Raw genomic sequence first — 20,869 nt, 5'->3', positions numbered from 1 at the left:
AAAACAAGATTAGGCAGCACTTCATTTTTATTCCCCTCAGTTTCAGAACCTACTCCCTGAAAACCTGAGAGGTACAGAGAACCGTGGCTTCTTCCAGTCTGACAGAAAACAACACAAATATTTTGTCTGTTTATTTTCTAATTTTAATCATGTCTTATTTGCTTGTTTTAAAGTATTGGCATTCATTCCAAGCAATGCAATGCTCTTCCAGAATATCTCCTGTTTTTTCCCCTTTATTTTTGTAGTAAAGCGCTCCATGTTACTTTGTTTATGCATGCTGTCTTGGCTTACATTCCCGCATTCTTACTAGAAGAGGAACTAATCTCTTCTTTTTGAAGCGTGATTTGCAAACACAAACGTTACGAAGAACCACAACGAGCGAAACTGCTCCTTCTTGTATCTTCCTGTTGCTGTTAGCGTGATATCAGTCACGTTTACACTATGCGGTCTTCTCAAGCTCCACCTTTTTACATCGATCATTGAAGGAAGCGCTGGAAGACGCGCTTCTGGGTCTCCCCTCACAAACATTCCGGCGCAGCGGGTGTCCGGGAGAAGCGCAGAGAACAGTAGGAATTCGCAGCTCCGGGCGGCGCCGGGTTGAAAAATAAACGCTCCACCGATACGCTCCCTTGGCGAATGAGGGCGGAGTCAGTCTACGGAGAGGTGTAACTGCAGAGAGGGGGGCTTCCACTCCACTGAAGTGGAAGGGTTTGGTTTGAACCCGCTGCCAACAAGGAAGCGAACAGCTGGGACAACATCGAGAAGCGACTGCATCATTTCTTTTATCCACCGAAACTAACGGGATTCTTTTCATTTTTTATAGGCGGGTTTCTCTGTTGTAAGGTGAGCAGGTCAACATGTCTTCCATGGACTTTGAGAAGCTGAAGATGACGGGAGCAGGTCGGGCCATAGCGGTGCTGACCAGCGGTGGAGATGCACAAGGTGACCTTGGAAAACTCCTCATCTGCGTTGAGGTTTAATATTTCAAACCTGTGGCTGGACGCGTGGAGCTTAAATCGTGTTTCTGTGCAGCTCTGACCCCACTGAGCGGGTTTGTTTACACATGGACGAGCTAATTTTCGCACTCAAAGATGATCCAATTTGGATTTATGTATGTTCTCACTCATAATGTAGTTCAAATGTCCCAAAAGGCTCACAGTAGGTGTAGTATATGGCAATTACAATAGCATATTAAAAGGTTAATGGGATTCGGTTGTGAAGGGCAAAGTCAAGGCCCCCATGAGGCTCTATGCAGATTCACAACCCTTATAACAATCCCTATTACACTAGAATCACTTACTGCACCTACTTAATACTATCATATATAATAATACAATAGTTATTGTTTGTGAAATCAGGGATTTCCAGCAGAATGTGTGTATCAAGCAATTACAGCTACAGTAGTACAGCCGATTCAGCTGTAAAGCAAGACTTATTAATATTTAAATAACAACAGCCCTTTACTGCATATCCATACATTTAAAGTAGCTGCAGCTTGCAAGATGGAGATATTGCAGGTTCAAGTGCATAAATTAGCAATTCGGTCCTGCTTTTTTCATAAATCTTATACTTGAAAGCCTCAAAAATTCAGCTTTTCAACACTAAGTCATAAATTATGTTTATGCAAGTGGTGGTGTTTATCGACTTTTTGGCATGCAGTACTAGCTCTGTAATGCAGATTTTATCACACTATGACAAAACTACAAGCCCCATAATGCAGGGATGCAATTATTCCTATTGAAGAGCTCCTCAAGCGGACATACTGTACTGCAGTTAAGATCAACAGGCTCTTGACATGTCATGCAGTCCTTCACCTTAAGGAAATGTAAACATTTATTAAGATTTGGCTTGAAAATAATTTTCTATTGTTAGCTAAAAGCTGTAAGGCTAGTATCTCTAATTAACCTTCACCTAGAAGCTAATGCTGTTTGGCAACATTGTTGTAAAGGACCTAAAACAACTGATGTCTTTAAATGAGCTGTATACTGTTTTTTTTTTCTTTGCTGCTGGTTTTTGTGGTCCATGCAATTGGATGTATAAAAATTAATTCATCTGCTAATTTGAAAATAATATGGACTGCTTGACCCTTTTGATTCACATCAAAAGTAGATGTAAAGCTGGAGATATGATTACAACTCAGACTTCTTATTTCATACATTTAGTCTAAATACAATTACATAAAACAAGTCCAGTAGTTTTACAATAATCACAGCCAACTGTAGCTGATTTGCACACACGATTACATAATAATGGTGAAAGGCTTAAATCTGAGCTCTCCTCCCCTTCCCCCATTTGGAACAGGCTCAGTAAGCCTTATGGGTCATGATATGTTCAAGCAAATCTTGCCCAGGATCGTTGCTGCAGTCCTCACAGAGCAAATGGCACCTTTGCCCAATAACTGATAAAGAAGTGAAATGCAGCAGCAGACACTTTAATTTCCTCACATGATGCAATAGCCTGGGTGCAAATCAACTGAAGTTGAGTTCAATGTAAGGATAATGCTGTTTTTGACCCAGGTATGAACGCCGCTGTCCGAGCCGTGACCAGAATGGGCATCTATGTCGGGGCCAAGGTCTATCTCATCCATGAGGTAAACAAGAGTTTTACGACCGCGAGTGAACATGCAGACCGACCAATGTCACATCCTGTTTTATGGCTTTTCTGGGACTGATTGCAATGTTCTTGTGACATTTCAGGGATATCAAGGCTTGGTGGATGGAGGAGAGAACATAAAGCTGGCACACTGGCACAGTGTGACCAACATTATCCAGCTGGTGGGTTGAAAGTTATTACTGTCTTCTGGGAAAATGACCATTTCACAAAGTGGAAATGGTCATGGTACCCCTGTGTACCATTTTGATGCCATCTCATCCTTTCCATTTTATACCAATTTGCATAATATACATATATCGTTTTTTCTAGAATGCAAATAATATTTTTGTAGACTTTACATTATTCTCTATTTCTATATACTGTACTCCAGATCACTCATTAAAGCCAGTTTACTCTCATTATTTTATTCAACCAAAGGTAATTCTCACTGATGGATATTACTTAGTATTGTAAGATAATACAATTTAATGTCTGAAAAAACAATATTTTCAAATATTTTCCTAAAGCTTAGGAGCATTAGGAGCCAATGCTCCTAAGCCATTGGTTTCTTTTTGTAATTGAAAAAAAGAGGGATATGGGGAAGGAGTGAACCTCTGTAAACCTCTGTGAGCCTCGAGACTGATTTGTATTCCAAACACTGAACATTTATAAGCATATTTTCTTTGCTTTTATGTCAATCTCTCTATGTCTATCTTAGAAAATGTTAAAACTGAGACTTTTTTTAATCCATAGGTCACTTCCAAATTCAGCCTAAACAGGTAATTAAAATCAACTCCAACCACCTGTAAACATCCCCGGGCATCTTTTCAAATTTCACTTTTCAGACATAATTTCATATAATTTGAACGGAAGACAACGCGTTCTTTTCAATCTTTGTTCAAAAATAATTTGGTCAGAATGCTACATTTATCCTGCTCCTTCCTTTAAGAGTCATAGTCAGCAGGGGAAAAATAGGTGAGGAAAAAATGTGTGACCTAGCTTGTCGTTTCAGCTACAGATCATATGTTTCAGCTTAGTTTTCACTAGCGTCTTTGCTGCAGGGTGGCACGGTGATCGGTAGCGCTCGCTGCAAGGCCTTCCAGACGCGCGAGGGCCGCATCGCCGCCGCCTTCAACCTTGTGAAGAAAGGCATCACCAACCTGTGTGTGTGCGGCGGAGACGGCAGCCTCACCGGAGCCAATATCTTCCGCAGTGAGTGGAGCGGCCTGCTGGATGAGCTCGTACAGAAAGGTCAGCCACTCTCTTGGAACTGTTTATACTCTATATACAGTATATATATTTTTTGACCCAGGATATTTGATCAGTCTTGTTTCCATGCCATCACTAGTGCTGTATAATAAATTTTAAAGAGGAAATTACATCTGTGGGTCTTCAGGAAGGATCACGGACAAGCTGGCGAAGCAGCACAACAATCTGAACATCGTCGGACTTGTGGGATCAATAGACAACGATTTCTGCGGCACTGACATGACCATCGGAGCTGACTCTGCGCTGCATCGCATCATGGAAATAGTCGATGCCATCATGACCACTGCAAACAGGTTAGGCACTCGAAGGAGTTGCATTTGTATTTTACTGTGATTTTATGTCACTGAACAGCATAGAGTACAACCTTTTGTTGCGATTACAACTATAGATTTTTTTGAGTTACACAAATAGAGAATAAATATTTTTACCCATTTTTTATAAAGCACAAGGTCAGTCAAAGCATCAATTTTCAAACTTTTTCACAGTACATTATAGGTCATTTTAATCATTTAATTGCAAGTATTACTTCCCAAAGATTTTCTCAATTGAGGTTCCAACATTTGAGCCTCTAAATTTCTTGTTTTAATGTTTATATCTGACTAATATCTTTGAGGTTTGGCTGTTGCCTACATTCAGCTCTGCACAGAACTGTAAAACAATCATGAGTGTGTTTAATTTTGTTATGTGATCATAAGTCACCTTCCTATAAAGTGACTGAGCTTTAGTGTGTTACTGCACTTTTTGCCCCCAGCTACGTGAACTCAGCAGATCTGCTGTATCCTGCACAAACTTGCTCACAGTTTTTACGAATGCTTCAATGCATCATGCTTCTTTTTTTTTCTTCCCTGCAGCCACCAGCGCACTTTTGTTCTTGAAGTCATGGGCCGCCACTGTGGGTGAGTAACACATTGATTTTAAAAATCTTTTATTTATCCTCTTATACTGTGCTAATTAAATTTGGGTAGTAACTAGCTGTATTTGAGTGATGTTTTGGAACAACTTTACTTTTAGAAGTATTTTCACTAAGCTGTGCTATTTACTTTTACTTGAGTAATTTTATTAAGTACTGCTACTGTTTCTTGAATAAAATCTCTGGATACTCTACCCACTGTGAGTAACTTTACTGAATGAAGAACAAGCTTGTTTTAACCAAAGATTAATCAGAAACAAACACACCTGCAATTTTGGTTAAAGTTTTGTGAGCTTTGTACTGAAACAAAAATATTTAGAAAAAATTTTTCTTTTGCCTGTTTTTGTTATTTTTTTAATTATGGTATTTCTATGAATTATTTTCAGTTTGGCCTTTTAATACCAAAATTTCCATATAACTTTATATTGTGGTTCATCGGAGGATGTAATTTTTAAATACATGATTTAAATACATCATTCATGTCTTGATCAGTTACTCATTTTTACCAAATACTGTTTTTACTGTTACGTGAATCTTTTTTTGGACAGCTACTTTTTACTTTTACTTGAATAAAAATATGTAATAGTACTACGCTTACATGAGTACACCTTTTGGGTACTCTACACTTCTCTTGTGCTAATTAGTGTGTTTTGCCTGAAGGTATCTGGCCCTCGTGTCAGCTTTAGCATCAGGAGCAGACTGGCTCTTCATTCCAGAGGCTCCTCCTCTTGAGGGCTGGGAGGACCTCATGTGTGCTCGTCTGGAAAAAGTAGAGCATGCACACACACAAAAACAGTCCAGATTTCTTAAAAGCACCAGCTTCATGCTCAGGTACACCACGTCTGAAGGTTTAACCAAGAATCCTCTGTTTACTTTCAGAGCCGAAACAAGGGGTCAAGACTCAACATTATAATTGTTGCAGAGGGAGCCATTGACTCAAATGGAAAGCCCATCTCCTCAACTTACATAAAAGATGTGAGCTGTTATTTTCAGACTTGATGACACTTATAATGGCTGTCAATATGTGTTGAAGACACGTTACTTAAGATTAAGAGAGTGTATTTTATAATTCCTTCTCTTTGGCATAGCTTATAAAGACATGTTATTGTTTCTGGAGCTTCAAGTATGATTTAGTTTTTACATTTCTTTTCATACTGGAGTATGTAACATTAATAAATGAGTACTTGTACATCTGTTTGAAGCTGGTGGTGAAGAGGCTGGGCTATGACACCAGAGTGACGGTGCTCGGCCACGTTCAGCGAGGAGGAACTCCGTCTGCATTCGACAGGATTCTGGTGAGCTACATGTGATAGAAGAGGATTGTTGAATGTATGTTTCATCAAAATGATGGCATTTAACTGTTAATTCTTAGTCTAAAGGCGAACGTTTTAGACAGTTGTAATAGGATAAACTGAAATGATCAGCATGGACAAGTAAATTGTATTTTTCCCTTTATTTAGAATTTTACACACCTTTTACATTTTTAAAAGGTGTGGAGCTACTCATCAGGCTTTTACTGGCAATATCTTTTAGAAAACCTACTGATTTTGTCTGAGGACGATACAAGACGTATTTCTCTAAACATTGTTATAACGATTAAATATTGCTACTTTAATTAAATTGGAACATGCATCAGTTCCTTTCATAGATGTAGAAGGTTTAAATTTTAAATTTAGGGATTACAAGATTATTCCCATTTAAGCATCAGAGCATAATTCCATAACCTTTTTTCTAAAACTCAAAATAATGTAAGTCAAAGTTGTTTAGTAATACAATTACAGATGGGAAATTGAAAGATTAATGAAAGTTAATGTTGCAGAGCTTCTTGCATTATAAAAAGCAGATCTGCATTTCAGTCTGCATGGATTTTTATCTACTAATTAACTCTGAAAAATCTGATAAATTATTTCTGGAACATTACTGTGCTAATAGTACCATTCAGGATCAGTGCATTATAAGTTTTACAGGATAAGCTTTAGATATATTTTACTTGTTCAAGTATTATTCTGAGTACATGATTTGAAATGGTTTGTTGTACCATTTAGCAGCACAGAGGTGCAGCCTAATGTAATCGTTGTGCTTAAGAAGCCTATTTGGTTAGTACATTTTAGTTTTTGACCATTATTTCTAATTGTCAGGCTCTGACTTTATGCAGTGATACATTTTTACAGATAAAAAGATTATTTTCCGATTTGAAAAACATTTATTTTTACTCTTTATTGCTATTACTAAGATTTTCACTCTATATCATCCATGTCTTTGTAACATTTGGTAAGAATAATTGTCTGCTGGAGTTATGTAATCATAGATTTAAAAAATTATGATAAATTGAGTGAAGATTACTTTAGTTTTGGAGTATTAGGTCTCCAGGCCCAGTCCCTGGAAACTTTCTATTAAACGCTTCTAGATCAGAGCATTTGTTTGTTCTCCTCTATTTATAGTTGTCTGAACTCATCGCCTGACTGGATTGTGTATACAACATTTGTCTGTTTACAGAACCATCAGGGGCAATGCCCTGGGCAATACTTAAACCTGGTTATCCTCGTCAGGTCATTGTTTACAAACGAATTCAAAAACAATTTGTAATTTATTTTTGTTTGATATAAATTTGACTTTTTCCTGGATTAAACTGGGTCGTATACAGTAAAATTTAATACGAGTTGGACCTGTTTGGCTAAATATACACTAAATAAACTGAATTGAAATTGGTAAAAAGTACATGAAGACCAGCAAACAACCCACAAAAAATCATTTTGACAACTTTCATAATGACTAATATGCAACCTTAAAATCTGTCACTTTGCTTCTTTTAATTATTACTGGTTAGCTTCTCTAGTTGAAGATTTCCTAGACCAGCCTGCATGATTTCACCAGACCCACATTCACTTTTTTCATCTTAGTATGAATGTGTGTTTGCAGAGCACCAAGCTGGGAGTGGAGGCAGTAATTGCTCTAATCGAGGCCTCTCCTGACACTCCAGCCTGTGTCATCGGTCTCTCTGGCAACCATTCAGTCCGTCTGCCTCTCATGGAGTGTGTGGACATGGTGAGTCTGGCTCCACTCTGGGGGAACTGATTTAATGGATGGCAAACATGTGATGTAGCAGGGGCTGGTTGCAGATTAACAAGAAAATGAACAATCTTTTGCAGACCAAGTTGGTGCAGAAAGCCATGAATGAAAGGAGGTTTGATGAAGCTGTTAAACTGCGTGGAGGGTAAGCGCTCATATTTATCCTGGATTGTGCTGTATAATGATTCTTTAAGGAACATTATTGACATTCATTTACACAGTGATGTGTTTGGAGTGCTTACTTTTGTTAATTTTGATGATTATCATAACAAAAACTTGACAAAAAAAAACTTTTGCTAGTTGTTACCCGAGGCCAAATAAAGATGATTTCTAATATACAAACTGATAAGACTGCTGACTTAGCAGTTAGTGACTGTGTAAACAAGGAGGCCAATTAACAATCATTCATTTTTAATAAAGCATGATGTTCAGAGCTCTATACGCAAGTGTATACATATGGAAAATTGAGTGACAGGAAAAGGTAAATTCTGGTAGAAAAAGATACAAATGCAGCAGAGATAACTGCATGATTAAGAGGATTGTGAAGCAACACCCATTAAAGACTTTAATTATTCTTCCTGGGTAACCACAGCCACTTCAAATGACCACAATACCACTGAACTTAATTGGTGAGCAAACTGGTCTTAATTAAACCACATAGAGAATGTTTGGAGTAGTGTTAGTACGTAGATGGGAGACAGCAGAGTAACAATATAGATGAGGTGAAGGTCGCTGTTGAAGCAACTAGAGGTTCCTGAGAGATTCACAGGCTGACCACCTTCACTGGATTGGAGCCCCAATCAAGGTTACACTGTACAGGATATGAACATACTTTTCAGTAGACTGTCATTTTGGTGTTACAATTAGTTTTTTGTTTCTTTGAAATAAGTATTTTGTAACAATCAAATTTTTTGAGAAACTGAATTGTGGCTTTTTATTAGCCGTAAGCCATAATCATTGTTTTTATAGAATTAAATTTACATTATGTGTAGATGTACACATTTAATGTGTTTCTTATTGTATTTAACACTGACAAAATACGAGTCATTGTTAAAATAGTTAAATTAACTTATTAAGAATTTACAAGTTCATGGAAAAGTGCCTACCTAACATACCTAACTATAATGTGTCTTGTTTCTGTAGGAGTTTTGAGAACAACTTGAATATTTACAAGCTTCTGGCCTTCCCAAAGCCTGATGTTACTGAGGTTTGATTGTCAGACATTAGCTTTATCTCATATTTTTAAGCGTGACACACTCACAGAATGTCACATATGAGATGAACTTGACTTTGGTTCCACTTTAGAGCAATCACTCTGTGGCTATTCTGAACGTTGGCGCTCCAGCTGGAGGCATGAATGCAGTAGTGAGGTCAGCCGTGAGAGTTGCACTTGCTCACGGACACAAGGTCTACGGTGTCCATGACGGCTTTGAAGGACTCGCCAACGGACTGGTGAGGATGGCTTTTTATGACGCAAAATCTTAGCTATAATTTTGAAAAATAATTTAAAAGAAACTGTTCTCCTTTCTGCCTGCGAGCAGATATTTGAAATGGAATGGCACAACGTGGCCGGATGGACGGGTCAAGGAGGATCACTCCTGGGGACAAAGCGGTAAAAAAGAAAGTTGTGCTTTTTCAAAAATATGCCTGTCAAGTATTTGTGTACTCATAAGCAAATTCAGGTAGTAAAAATAAACTTTTACAATTGCAACACATTTGTGACATGTGAAATTAAATGTCTCAAAGTAATTTCAACACCTTTTTTCATGTTGTGTCTTTCTCAGAACCCTTCCTGATAATTTCATGGAGAAAATTGTTGAGAACATTGGCAAGTTCGGCATCACAGCTCTGCTTGTAATTGGAGGATTTGAGGTATTTGACTCTTTTATTTTCTTTAAATCGCTGAATATTATTAATTAAAGGCTCCAGACTTACAATCCATGTGTTAATTTCAAAGGCATACGAAGGTGTGCAGCAGCTGTACGAAGCCAGGGGTCACTTCGATGAACTCTGCATCCCCATGTGTGTCGTCCCGGCGACCATCAGCAACAACGTCCCAGGAACGGACTTCAGTCTGGGAGCAGACACAGCTGTTAACGCTGCCATGGAGGTATGTCTGAACAGATCTGCACACATTTATTGGCAGCCCCATTTAAAGAAAACCTGTAAAAAAAGTTTTCAAATAAATGTATCTTTTATTGCAGTAAGACAATCTCACTGAAAAACTGAGAAAAATACAACCTTCAGTATATTTATTTAGTGGGAAAAGCTCTACCAATCCCTTTAAATGTAATAAAACTAAAACATTTAAAACTTATGCTTCACTCTTAAGGGCATTTAGGAAGTTTCAGTTTGTAATCCATGATCAGCCAGCAGGCTACCTGAGAAAACATTTATCTTGCCAAGAAAAGCCCCCAAAGCTCTGTTAGAAAACTGCAGTAAACAGTGGCATCTAGAGGTCAGCGAGGCTTCATAGCAAGAGTTAAACACTACAGACATACAATGGTATGGAAGAGGATTGGGGTAAATGGGGGGGAAAAAAGAATTTTGCCTTTTTTCTCAGAATCTTGGAAAAAGTCAGAATTCTGAGATTTTTTTTCTGAATTCTGACTTTAATCTCAGCATTGAGCAACTAGCTCAGCAGAGATGTGAGTTGTACGAAAGAAAAATTAACTTTTTTTTAAAAGTCAGAATTTTTTTTTTTTTCATAAGTGGCCCTTGTCATTTGGTGGCTATGCCAGAAAGAAAGTATTTTGTCCCCTGTCGCCACAGTTGTTAATATGAGGGGTTAGCTAAATGCTAGTAAGACTAACTCTATCTGAGGTCATGTCTTGGATGGGACAAATATTGAACATTTCTTTTTAAAGTTAGTGGGTGTGGCTTATACTCAGGCTCACTGAAAAGGACTTGGGATGATCTAGAGAGATTGTGCAAGGGAAGGGTCAAAGATCCTTCTCCTGTTCAAGGTAATAAAAATTGTGCAACCAGTGGTTTAGTTAAACCAATTATTTCTTAATGTGGAGTTTTTTCTCCCACTGAATAAATAAACTCAGAGTTAAGATTTTTCTCATTTTTCAGTGAGAGTTTAGGGTGCAGCATCGCAAGATCAAACTTATTTAAAGGTTTTTGTACATTTTCACCAGGGGTTCAAATAAACACAGGTTATTTGTAGTTAAAAATTGTGTTTTTGGTCCGTCTGTAGATGGGGCCAGTCAATCCTTTTTATAGCTCAGAAGGAAATACAGTACATCTTGCTTTTTAATCATCATCCTTTCTTTGGGGAGCTTTTTATGTTCTGAGAGTAATTGTGTCTCATTTTAACTTCTCTTCAGGGATGTGACAAGATTAAGCAGTCTGCCTCTGGGACGAAGAGACGAGTGTTTGTAGTCGAGACGATGGGAGGATACTGTGGTTATCTGGCCACCTCCACTGCTATCGCTGTCGGTGCTGATGCTGCTTACATATTTGAAGAGCCTTTTAACATCCAGGACCTCAAGGTGAAACTTAAAGGAAAACAAAACAGTTTCTGTCTCACTTTTTTTGTTCGTTTATTGCAGTGTTTCCCAACCCTGGTCCTCAAGGCACACTGTCCTACATGTTTTAGAGGTTTCCCTGCTATAATGTGCCTGATTCAACTGATTGCAGTTCAACAAACGCCTGTTAATCAGTCATCAATTGAAATCAGCTGGATTGAAGCAAGGAAATACCTAAAACATGCAGGGCAGTGTGTCTTCAGGATCAGGGTTGGGAAACACTGGTTTAATGCATCTTCTCTCAATGTGCCCTCTGTTCATAGACCAATGTTGAGCATTTGGCTGAAAAGATGAAGAAGGACATCCAGCGGGGTCTGGTACTAAGGTTTGCAACTTTACAGAGCAATTTAAAATCTTGAGTGAAGACATTACGTTTAACATTACTAAAAACATGAAATTCAAAGTACTCGCAGTAAAGGCTCATTTTCTAACAAAAAGAATGGCTTCCAGTCTATCAGCTTGTTCAACACATTTCTGTTTGACTGGTTTAGAATAAAAGCTGAGAAGTGCTTAATGACCTTATCCAGTGTTTCAGTTGGCCAAAGTGCAGTTTAGACAGAACTTTGTAACAAGTTGGACATTTTTAAGTGTAGACTGTTTCTAGGTGACCTCTTCTTCTTATCAGGTTTGAACTTTTTTTTTGTCTGTCAAAATTAACTTGATGCTGGATTTCTGCAAGTTTCAGTGGGTTACATTTATGACTTTATGAAATTTTCCTAAGACCTTCGTTATTTAAAATCTACATAAATATACTTAATATCTGAAGTAAGATAAATATACGTTTGACAACTTTTCAGTCTCAGTATGTGAGATCTGCATTTTTACATCTAGGTTACCGTACTTAAAACATTTGCAGTACAGTTAACTTCAACAATTATTGATACCGGTTTTCACCAACTATTGACATTCTTGTTTTTGAAGTGTACAACTAAATAAAAGTTACGACCAACATTGTCAAATCTGGAAATACTTATGACCCTTTAAAGCCAAGATTCTGCTGATTAAATGAAACATTCTTAATATTTAGACCGACAACAGAATGACATAATTGTGTAATAACTTTGAACTACTGTTGACTATCTTCTTTTTTAAACAGGAACGAGTACTGTCACAAGAACTACACTACAGACTTTATTTATAGGCTGTATACAGAGGAAGGAAAGGGAGTTTTTGACTGCAGAGTGAACGTGTTGGGACACCTCCAGCAGGTATAGTTTTTAAAGTAAGACAACACCATTTGCAGTAGCTTTATTGTGAAAGCAAATATTTTGTATTCCTAGACGATCTATACATTGGTTTTTATTAAAATAAGAAAAGCCAAACAAATAAGACCATTTAAAGATATATATAGATAGTTTTCATGTTTGAGATTCACTGTATCACTTAGGATGTGTGTTTGTGCTGCAGGGAGGAGCACCTTCCCCCTTCGATAGGAACTTTGGCACCAAGTTGGGTGTGAAGGCAACCCAGTGGATCTCCGAGAAGTTGACTGAAAACTTCCGACAAGGTAGGGTTACGCTACACTCCCAGAAAAGAAAAGTACTAAACCAAGCTGATGTAAAGCAAGCAGATGTTTGATGATGATACCATCATTTCCCTCCAGGCCGCGTGTTCGCCAACTCCCCAGAAACAGCGTGTGTGCTTGGCCTGAACAGGAAGGTCGTCTCATTCATTCCTGTAACTGACCTGAAGGCCAGCACTGACTTTGAGTAAGTATTATGAAAAACTTACAAAACAGCTTTTTTTGTTAAAAACTTTAAACCAAATCATTTCTGGGTATTATTTGTTTGCTTTTCAGGCACCGGATGCCCAAGGTTCAGTGGTGGTTCAACCTGAGACCGATGTTGAAGATGCTGGCCAGGTATCAAACCAATTTTGTTGAATATGTCCCTGGAGAGATGGAACATTTGACTCGGCGCTCCATCAGCATTGATGCTGGATACTAGGTTCCCTGAGGCAAAACTTCTGTATGCAGTTTTTAACCCTTATCTATCCATCCTTTGTCCCATTTTCACTCATGAGTGAGATGTTTTGATGCTCTCCCTCATAAACCTAGCCAGAGTGCCCTAGTGGAAAATAATTCCTATTTGCATATGAAATTGCACTGGACCAACATCCACTATAGAGTGTAGATATTTTTTTCTCCAGTTGAATTCCTCCTGCCTTAACTTTATCTAAGAAACAAGAACTCTTATTCTCTTGTCATACGTTTAGATTTTTATGTTAAGCTGTTGTCACGCCTATTAGCTTGGCTTGCATATGGGCTTATTCAATACTTTTTTATGTAGATTAAAGAGTGAAAAGATGAAGCAAATATGTTTATTGGAAATGTGCCCCTGTGATATGTTTTGTACATGTATTTTGGGAATAATTGTGTAAAATGAACAGTGTGCTTCTTTGTTAGAACAGAACATGTTGATTTAAGCGGAAGCTAAATGATCAGTTCACCATCCCAGGCTTAAAGATTAATGCTATAAGTAGCCCAAGTGGTAAAATAATTATTAGGTGAATTATTTGGATTTATTTAAAGTCAGGTGATCTGCCATGGCAGATGCTGAGGTGAGTGAATTTATGCAGACAAAGCAAGCCACTGCTAAGCGTAGCATGAATTTAAGTAAGATTATCACAATGTGGGCTGCAATATTTGAGTAACATTCATGTGAATAATGTTGCAGTGGAAAATATTTACAATAGATATGATGTCTTTGCATTAGCATGACTGAAGTATAAGATGTTTTCTATTATTTAGTGTATGCCTGTAACTGCAGATGCCCTGAGAATCAAGTTCCTGTTTCTATAAAGTTCAGGCCGCACCCTCTGAAGATCAGGCACCTTACTGTTGAATGAAAATGGGACTATGTTTCTTAAAAAACTTTTTTAGTACCTCTAATCAGTGTAATACTAACTATTTAAGATCAGGTAACATAATTTTCAGTATTCATTTATTAACTGACGCATTTAATAAAGAGAAATTGTGTACTTTCTCCCAGGTGCTTGTAAGGATTTTTTCTACTCAAATTGCTGCTATAGAACAGACAACCAGATGTGCCACCAAACCAAAGTTTTACAGAACATTTATTGAATATCATGCATTACAACAAATGAATGTAGATGCTGCAGTATAAATCTCTTACTTTTAAATCCACATATAGAAAATGCTTACATTCTGAGCCATAAGCAGGAGCCTTCAGTGAAAGAAATAATCCTAAAAAATTAAGTAATTTTAAAAGTTTTGTTTGTTTTATCTGAATATTTTGTGTGGCTAATGTGATTGTAACTCAAGGGACCCTTAAGATGTTCATTTTCTGTTTTTATATATACATGTGTATATTGTGTGGTTGTGTGACTGAAGCAACATATCTAGTATTAATTCAAATTAACAGAATTTTCTGAACCTATCAAACAGTTTATTACAATGTAAAACATGTAAACTTTACAACTACTGTACTTTAAAAGAGATGAATCTATAAAGAAATATAAACTTTTGAGGTGTTTAAGTATATATTAATGACTTGATATATATCTAAGTATGACACTATTATGTATACATTGTTGTGTGATTAACCCAAATACACCTTTATATCAACAGTTGAATTCAGGGTTGAATTCAACTTAAATCACTGCCAGCTCAACAACAAAAGGAAATAAACAGGAACTCCATACACAAAATATTGTAGTGTGCTTTTTCTTTCCTCAGAAGTTGAATGAAAACGGAAACTCATCTTTGGAGATTTTCTTGCTTGACTGAGGACTCTTGCTTGTAAAGGGAAACTGGAAGTCTTCACTTTGTTCTGGTTGGTCAAACAGGAACTCGGTAGCTAGAAAATCATATCCCAAATCGAAGAGTTAATTTATTTCAGTAATGTGGTTTCAAATGTTCAATTTATATGGACACAGAATGATACATTTCAAGAATTAATTTCTCATTTTGATGGGCATGGTTCACAGCTAACAAAAAAACAAAATTTTATCTCTCTGGAAATAAGAATCCTGCAAAAGCCTGGAGGAGTGCAGAGGCACAAAATCAGATTTGCTTGAGGTCTAATGTGAAGTTCCCATGGTCAGTGATGTGTTGTCATCTGCTAGTTACAGTCAACTTTGTTTAATCAAGTCGTCTACCTCGGAATTTTACCATACTTGACTGTTAAAAAGATTTATGAAGATGCTGATTTAATTTTCCAGTATGATATAACACCTGCTCACATTGTCAAAAGTACCAATACCTTGTTCAGTAACCATGGTTTTATTGTTCTTGACTGTCCAGCAAACTCACTTGACCTAACCCCCATAGAGAAACTGTGCAGTAAAGACAAGAGGAAGATGAGATGTGGTTCTACTGGATACATCAGTAGAACCACAGGCTGATCACCGCAATGCTACACTGCACTGATGCAGTAATTTATGCAAAAGGATTCCCGACCAACTATTGGTATTATTTATTTTTTGTTAATCTGAGCTTCTGAGAAATTTTTGTTTTTTATTAGCTCTAAGCCATAGTTATTAAAATTACTGAAAATAAACATTGTGAGCAGAACACACTAGTTGCAATGAAACTAAACATGAGTTTCAATTTTAATTTAATTACTGAAATAAATCAACTTTTTAATGACATTTTAATTTATTGGGGTGCACCCATAGAGATAATAAAACAGCTTCTGAATAGATACTTACTGCTTGAAGATTTAGCATCTGTGACTTTCTGTAAAGAAGATGAACAACCCTCAGTATCTTTTCTCCAGATATAAGAAGGTCTAACTAATACCTTGTAATGTAAACCTCACCTTGTCGTTGAAAAAAGAGCCAGAAAAAGCAAAAGAGGATTCCTGCAATGACAACTAGAGTTAACTCCGAAACCAAGAAAGAGCAATTGCTGTCGGATTTAGTTTTTCCCTTCAGCTAACTTCCTACTTCTTCTTGGGATGGGCCAACATCAAATCCAAATCCAGGAAATCCAGGTGTGCTAACATTAGAGTTCAGATTCAGCACAAAAGCTGAAGATTTAGAATCGGGAGTGCCTTGACGAGGAGAACTGGTGGGACTGAAGCTAAAACAAGAACAGAACACGTCTCTTCAGGTTCTGTTTGCAACTTGACTCAAAAGTCTTGAGGAACAGATAAAATCTTACTTGAATGTAAATGTTGGAGTTGAGAAGACGGATGTTTCAGCTGAAGAGAGAGCCTGTAGATTGGCTTCTTGAGATGTTTGAGGAAAACTATTGGCTTCCTGATCTGCATCAGGTGCTTCATCCTGCATGTTATCCTTCTGGACTTCCTCTGGTAAAGTGGGAACCTGCACCTTGTAACAGAAAAAATAAAAAATCTCTTTTTCAGACAATGTACATCACAATCAAAAGAAACAAAATCCAGCTTGAGAAATTAAAGCATCACTCAATATTATTATTATTCAGCGTTTGTCATGTCTAATTAAACAGTCGTTGAATTTGCTGAAGTTGCTCCTTAAACCAGGCCTTTTCAGTCATTATTTATTGAGCTTCCCATGTTCATGGTGTGTGTACGTGCTTGAACATAATTTCACTTAACAAAGTTAAGTAGTCAAGAACTAAAATCATATTTTTAAAAAGCAAAACAAAATTTGGATTCCTTCTTTTTAAACTATACACTAAGTTCTTGTGCTCCATGTAGAAGATAGTTTTGTTTTATGTCTCCTGACATTTAAGTCTAGTTCCTGTTTGATTTGGTTTGTTCTGACTTGTATCAAGGTACACTTCAAGGATACGAACTCCCTCTAGAGTCACTGCCTTATGTATTCATTCGTCTTGAACCTTTTCATGTTTTGTCATAACCACATAACCTTATAATTTCCATCACTATTTTATACAGTATAAATTGTATTAGAACACAGTAACCTGCTGACTTTTGTGCAAGAAAATGAAGAGCTTCACCCAATCGAAGCAAAATAACTAAGGACGTCACTTTGAATCAAACCTTTCAAACTTAGAATAAGTGGAGTCAAGGGTGTAGGATTGAGTGTATCGTTGGGGGGGGGACATATCGGAAACCTGACAAATCTGTAAATGACTTGAGCAGAAATGTCATAAACAATGGTGTCATCAACACGTTACTTAGTAAAGCGTTACTCTGGTCTGACCCCTTGTTTCAGTAACGAGTAATCTAACATGTTACTATTTACAATCCAAAACTCAGATTGAAATGACATATTCAAGTCACTGTGTGTTACTATATTTGTTATTTTATTTTGTAAAAACATACATTGTTGCTTTCCTCTTTTTTCTTGAGGAGTTACATCTCGTGTGTAACATCAGCAACACAAACGTAAACAATGGGGGGAAAAGAGAAATGTGCATTTTCTAGCTGATGGATGGATTTTTCATTGAGTAATGAAGTTACTTTTTTATATTTTTTGATCTCACGGTGGCAAACTGCCCCCAAAAATATCCTTTTTCATTTCCTTTTGAACAAAATGCCTTGAGTCTTTAATCAACCAAAATGACTGTCATTCCTTATCATTTGCCTCACAACTAGCAAGATAAATACTTTGACAGCACACACAAGCTTGCTACCATATTTAGATATATTTTACTGGGCAAAATATATCTACTTATGTTGACTGGAAATTGACCTGGTTCTGCCTCTTCCTAAAATTGTACCGGTAAGTAAAAAGCCAGGGTAAAATGGAACTCAATGGTTTAAAACTCAGTACAGTAGTTTGACCAACAAAGATGGTCTAAAAAACAATCTTTGTTTTTCTTGAACAACTGTACATCAGAGCAACAGTTTGTCCTACAAAAATAAATATATTATAAATAAATAAATAAATATACTTTTCACATTTAACAAACACCTTAGCTCCTCAATGATAACCGGGTGTGCCATTTCACTTTCCAGCCCTGCATTCAATAACTTGCATATTGAAAAACAGAGACTGAGGCAAAAAAGCCAAAATATTTGTTTATCCTGTCATTTTCAGTCACAAACATTTCATTAAAATATCTACTGTTATGTGTTACTGTCTCTTACCTGCTGGTCTGTTCCTGTCTCTCCCTCACTCTGACTCTTTGCATCAAGCTCCTGATGTCCCTGCATAACATTCATGGATTTACAACCCTTCATCCATCCATCCATCCATCCATCCATCCATTTTTTAACACCCTTGTCCCCAGTGGGGTCGAGAGAGGTGCTGGTGCCTAATTCCAGCCAGCGTTTCAGGCAAGAGGCCAGCGGGGTCACGCTGGACAGGTCGCCAGTCTGTCGCAGGGGATTTACAACCCACACCACATTTCTTTAGAACTAACTAAAGAAAAAAAAAAAGTGTTGTACTGCACTTAATAACCTAATCATAACTTTACCACAACCCTATGAGTAGAATAGTACAAATGTAGATCTGTTTGAAATTAAACTTATGTAACCTAAAAGTTAATCTGGGTGAAAGTTTGCCAAAGCATAAAAAAATACAGCGACTCAGTCCACTAAAAATCAGAGAATAAACTAAAACCTGTTCCTCCTGTGAAATTTCTGGTTCCTCTGCCTCAGAGTGCATTTCTTCTGGTGGACCTGACTCTGAAAATAAAACAACAATCTGATGGTAATCTTCAGTGATGACGTCTATATATGAATAAATAATCAAAAAATGTAATTTATTTCAATTTCTAGGGTGACATATTCACCATCTGACAGCTGCAGAGACCACAGCTCTTCATTTGATTTGTCAGAGGCAGTGAAGCAGCTGGTTGGATCCTGCGGTTCGTTTTCCTCACTCATCTCCTCAGTGTTTACTTCAGCAGCAGGTTCATGGTCACTCTGTAACATTACGTTCAGGATTGATATAATTTTACAGAACATAATTACAGTACTGATGTGTTAGCAGTGACAAAATGTCAAACTGATCAGTCTGAGTACAGCTGCTTGGTTGAGATCAATGTATGACATGTCAATGGAGCAATCCTCCTCCATCTGTTCAGACTGTTCTTCTGCTGTGTGGTGTTCGCCTAAAACACTACAAAGAAAATTGCATTTAATTAGTAAATGAAAAGCTTTAAAAGTTTGCTTCTTTTTTTTTAATTAATTGTAAATTTTGTAAAACAAACCCATTTGGTAGTTTTTCCATGGAAGTCACATCTGGATCTGTTCAGAAATTGTTGAATATGTAAATTTTCAGCTTAACCAGTGAAAAGACAAATTACCAAGAAAAGACAGGGCTACCAGTAAGATGTTCCAGTTCTTTCTTTTTCATCATAATGCAATCATCACAGTGTTTAATTTGACTCTCAATTTTCTCTATCTCAGCCTGCAGCAGGAGGAGCTTCTGAGCGATGGGATTTTGGAAATATGTTTCTTTGTATGACTGCAGTGTCTGTAGGTAGCTAGCAAACCTCTCTTCGTAGACTTCCCTAAGAAGTTGGTGTAAAATCAACAACTCAGTTTCATACATTTAAATGCAACTTTCAACAGACCAAATTATACAATAGCCTACTGGTCATGGTCGTAGCTGCTTTTTCTACTTTCCAGTTCTGTTTTCAGCGTCTGTTCATACTGAAGAAGCAGGCTGTTGGTCACCTTCATGCTGGAGTGTCATGGATGACAGAAAAAAACAGTAAATAAAAACCCCACTACAATGTAACTGGAATAAAAATACATTTGATCATGTTGACCAGTGCACACTGTGGCACTTCATTGCTGTTACCTTTTTGCTTTTTCTTTATTCTTCGTTACAGTGCTCTGCTTCACTCGAATTTCTTCTTCAAGATTCCTGATGTGTCCTTGAATTGCTTCAATGTAAGACCTCTTCTCAGTGATGAGAGTTCTGCACTCTGTTTAAAGAAATACTTCATATTACTGACTTGCGTGTATTTGATAAGGACCATGTAGCACAATGCAGTTATAATATTTTAAGTTATTTATAGCGATATCAATAAATAAAACTCACAGGCTACGATTTGTTTACTTATCAACAAGTGTAGCTTGACATACCTTTGATTTGCTTTTGGATTCCATTCTTCTTTTGAGAAGCCTCTCGAGTTTTAATGGCTAAAAAGAAGTGAAATTATTTGATTGCTTTTTATTTGTAAAAGATATCGACCCCCAACAGCTGTCAACAGTTTCCTGTATTGTCAGGTGCCGACTAGCTTACATTAGCTAAAGTGCTTACAAAAGTGCTAACAATAAAAACCCGAACATATTTCATAAAGATATAGTTGTAAACATAATAAACTTACCAAATTGAAAAACAAGACTGTCAATATTGTCGAGTAAATGCTGCTCCTTCATGTTAGGTTGAGCTAGCTAACGGCGCTAATTATAAGTTAAGAATTTTAATTAGAATGAAAAATTATAGTTTAAAGCTAAAAGGGTGATAATGTGGTAACCTAAAACACCAATTATATAGAAAAATACAGGTTAACGTCAAAATCTGTTTTTAGATTAGAAAGAATTTAGCTAAAGGAAACAACTGTTGGAGGTGTTCTAATGATCAAGACGATCCTCACATTTCCTGGTTTAGTAACCATGGCAACCGTCAG

The 20,869-nt window shown here is 37.1% G+C and overlaps 2 protein-coding genes across 2 annotated transcripts; one reads left to right on the top strand and one right to left on the bottom strand.

Annotated features, from left to right (window-relative positions):
• Positions 1 to 657: 657 nt before the first annotated feature.
• On the top strand, positions 658 to 15,042 carry pfkla (phosphofructokinase, liver a). The gene is made up of 22 exons (XM_028023933.1): positions 658 to 942; positions 2,517 to 2,590; positions 2,697 to 2,774; positions 3,654 to 3,843; positions 3,989 to 4,154; positions 4,713 to 4,757; positions 5,432 to 5,540; positions 5,651 to 5,746; positions 5,974 to 6,066; positions 7,691 to 7,816; positions 7,921 to 7,985; positions 8,984 to 9,047; positions 9,146 to 9,292; positions 9,382 to 9,452; positions 9,625 to 9,712; positions 9,798 to 9,950; positions 11,173 to 11,337; positions 11,637 to 11,698; positions 12,470 to 12,581; positions 12,781 to 12,880; positions 12,977 to 13,082; positions 13,172 to 15,042. The coding sequence occupies exons 1-22, from the start codon at positions 858 to 860 to the stop codon at positions 13,317 to 13,319; spliced, it is 2,343 nt and encodes a 780-aa protein (XP_027879734.1). The 5' UTR covers positions 658 to 857; the 3' UTR covers positions 13,320 to 15,042.
• LOC114148567 (neurofilament medium polypeptide) lies at positions 14,431 to 20,857 on the bottom strand. The gene is made up of 15 exons (XM_028023934.1): positions 20,567 to 20,857; positions 20,322 to 20,378; positions 20,035 to 20,161; positions 19,825 to 19,914; positions 19,554 to 19,741; positions 19,439 to 19,475; positions 19,251 to 19,347; positions 19,019 to 19,151; positions 18,847 to 18,911; positions 18,372 to 18,431; positions 16,499 to 16,668; positions 16,282 to 16,417; positions 16,155 to 16,196; positions 16,045 to 16,072; positions 14,431 to 15,191 (listed from the first exon to the last, which is right to left on the bottom strand). Exons 1-15 carry the CDS (start codon positions 20,616 to 20,618, stop codon positions 15,067 to 15,069), a joined length of 1,407 nt encoding a protein of 468 aa, XP_027879735.1. The 5' UTR covers positions 20,619 to 20,857; the 3' UTR covers positions 14,431 to 15,066.
• Between the last annotated feature and the right edge of the window lie 12 nt (positions 20,858 to 20,869).

Source organism: Xiphophorus couchianus, chromosome 7 (genome assembly GCF_001444195.1).
Source record: "Xiphophorus couchianus chromosome 7, X_couchianus-1.0, whole genome shotgun sequence".
NCBI lineage: Eukaryota > Metazoa > Chordata > Actinopteri > Cyprinodontiformes > Poeciliidae > Xiphophorus > Xiphophorus couchianus.
The sequence above is the reverse complement of the archived record's forward strand: the minus strand, read 5'-3'. Positions and strand labels throughout refer to the sequence as shown.

Coding starts and splice junctions, on each gene's coding strand:
- pfkla (XM_028023933.1), top strand. CDS start 858: ATGTCTTCCATGGACTTTGAGAAGCTGAAGATGACGGGAGCAGGTCGG. Junction 9,048..9,145: donor CAAAGCCTGATGTTACTGAG/GTTTGATTGTCA, acceptor GTTCCACTTTAG/AGCAATCACTCTGTGGCTAT. Junction 12,582..12,780: donor TGTTGGGACACCTCCAGCAG/GTATAGTTTTTA, acceptor TTTGTGCTGCAG/GGAGGAGCACCTTCCCCCTT.
- LOC114148567 (XM_028023934.1), bottom strand. CDS start 20,618: ATGAAGGAGCAGCATTTACTCGACAATATTGACAGTCTTGTTTTTCAA. Junction 20,379..20,566: donor CAGTCTTGTTTTTCAATTTG/GTAAGTTTATTA, acceptor ACTTCTTTTTAG/CCATTAAAACTCGAGAGGCT. Junction 15,192..16,044: donor AGATGCTAAATCTTCAAGCA/GTAAGTATCTAT, acceptor ATGATTTTCTAG/CTACCGAGTTCCTGTTTGAC.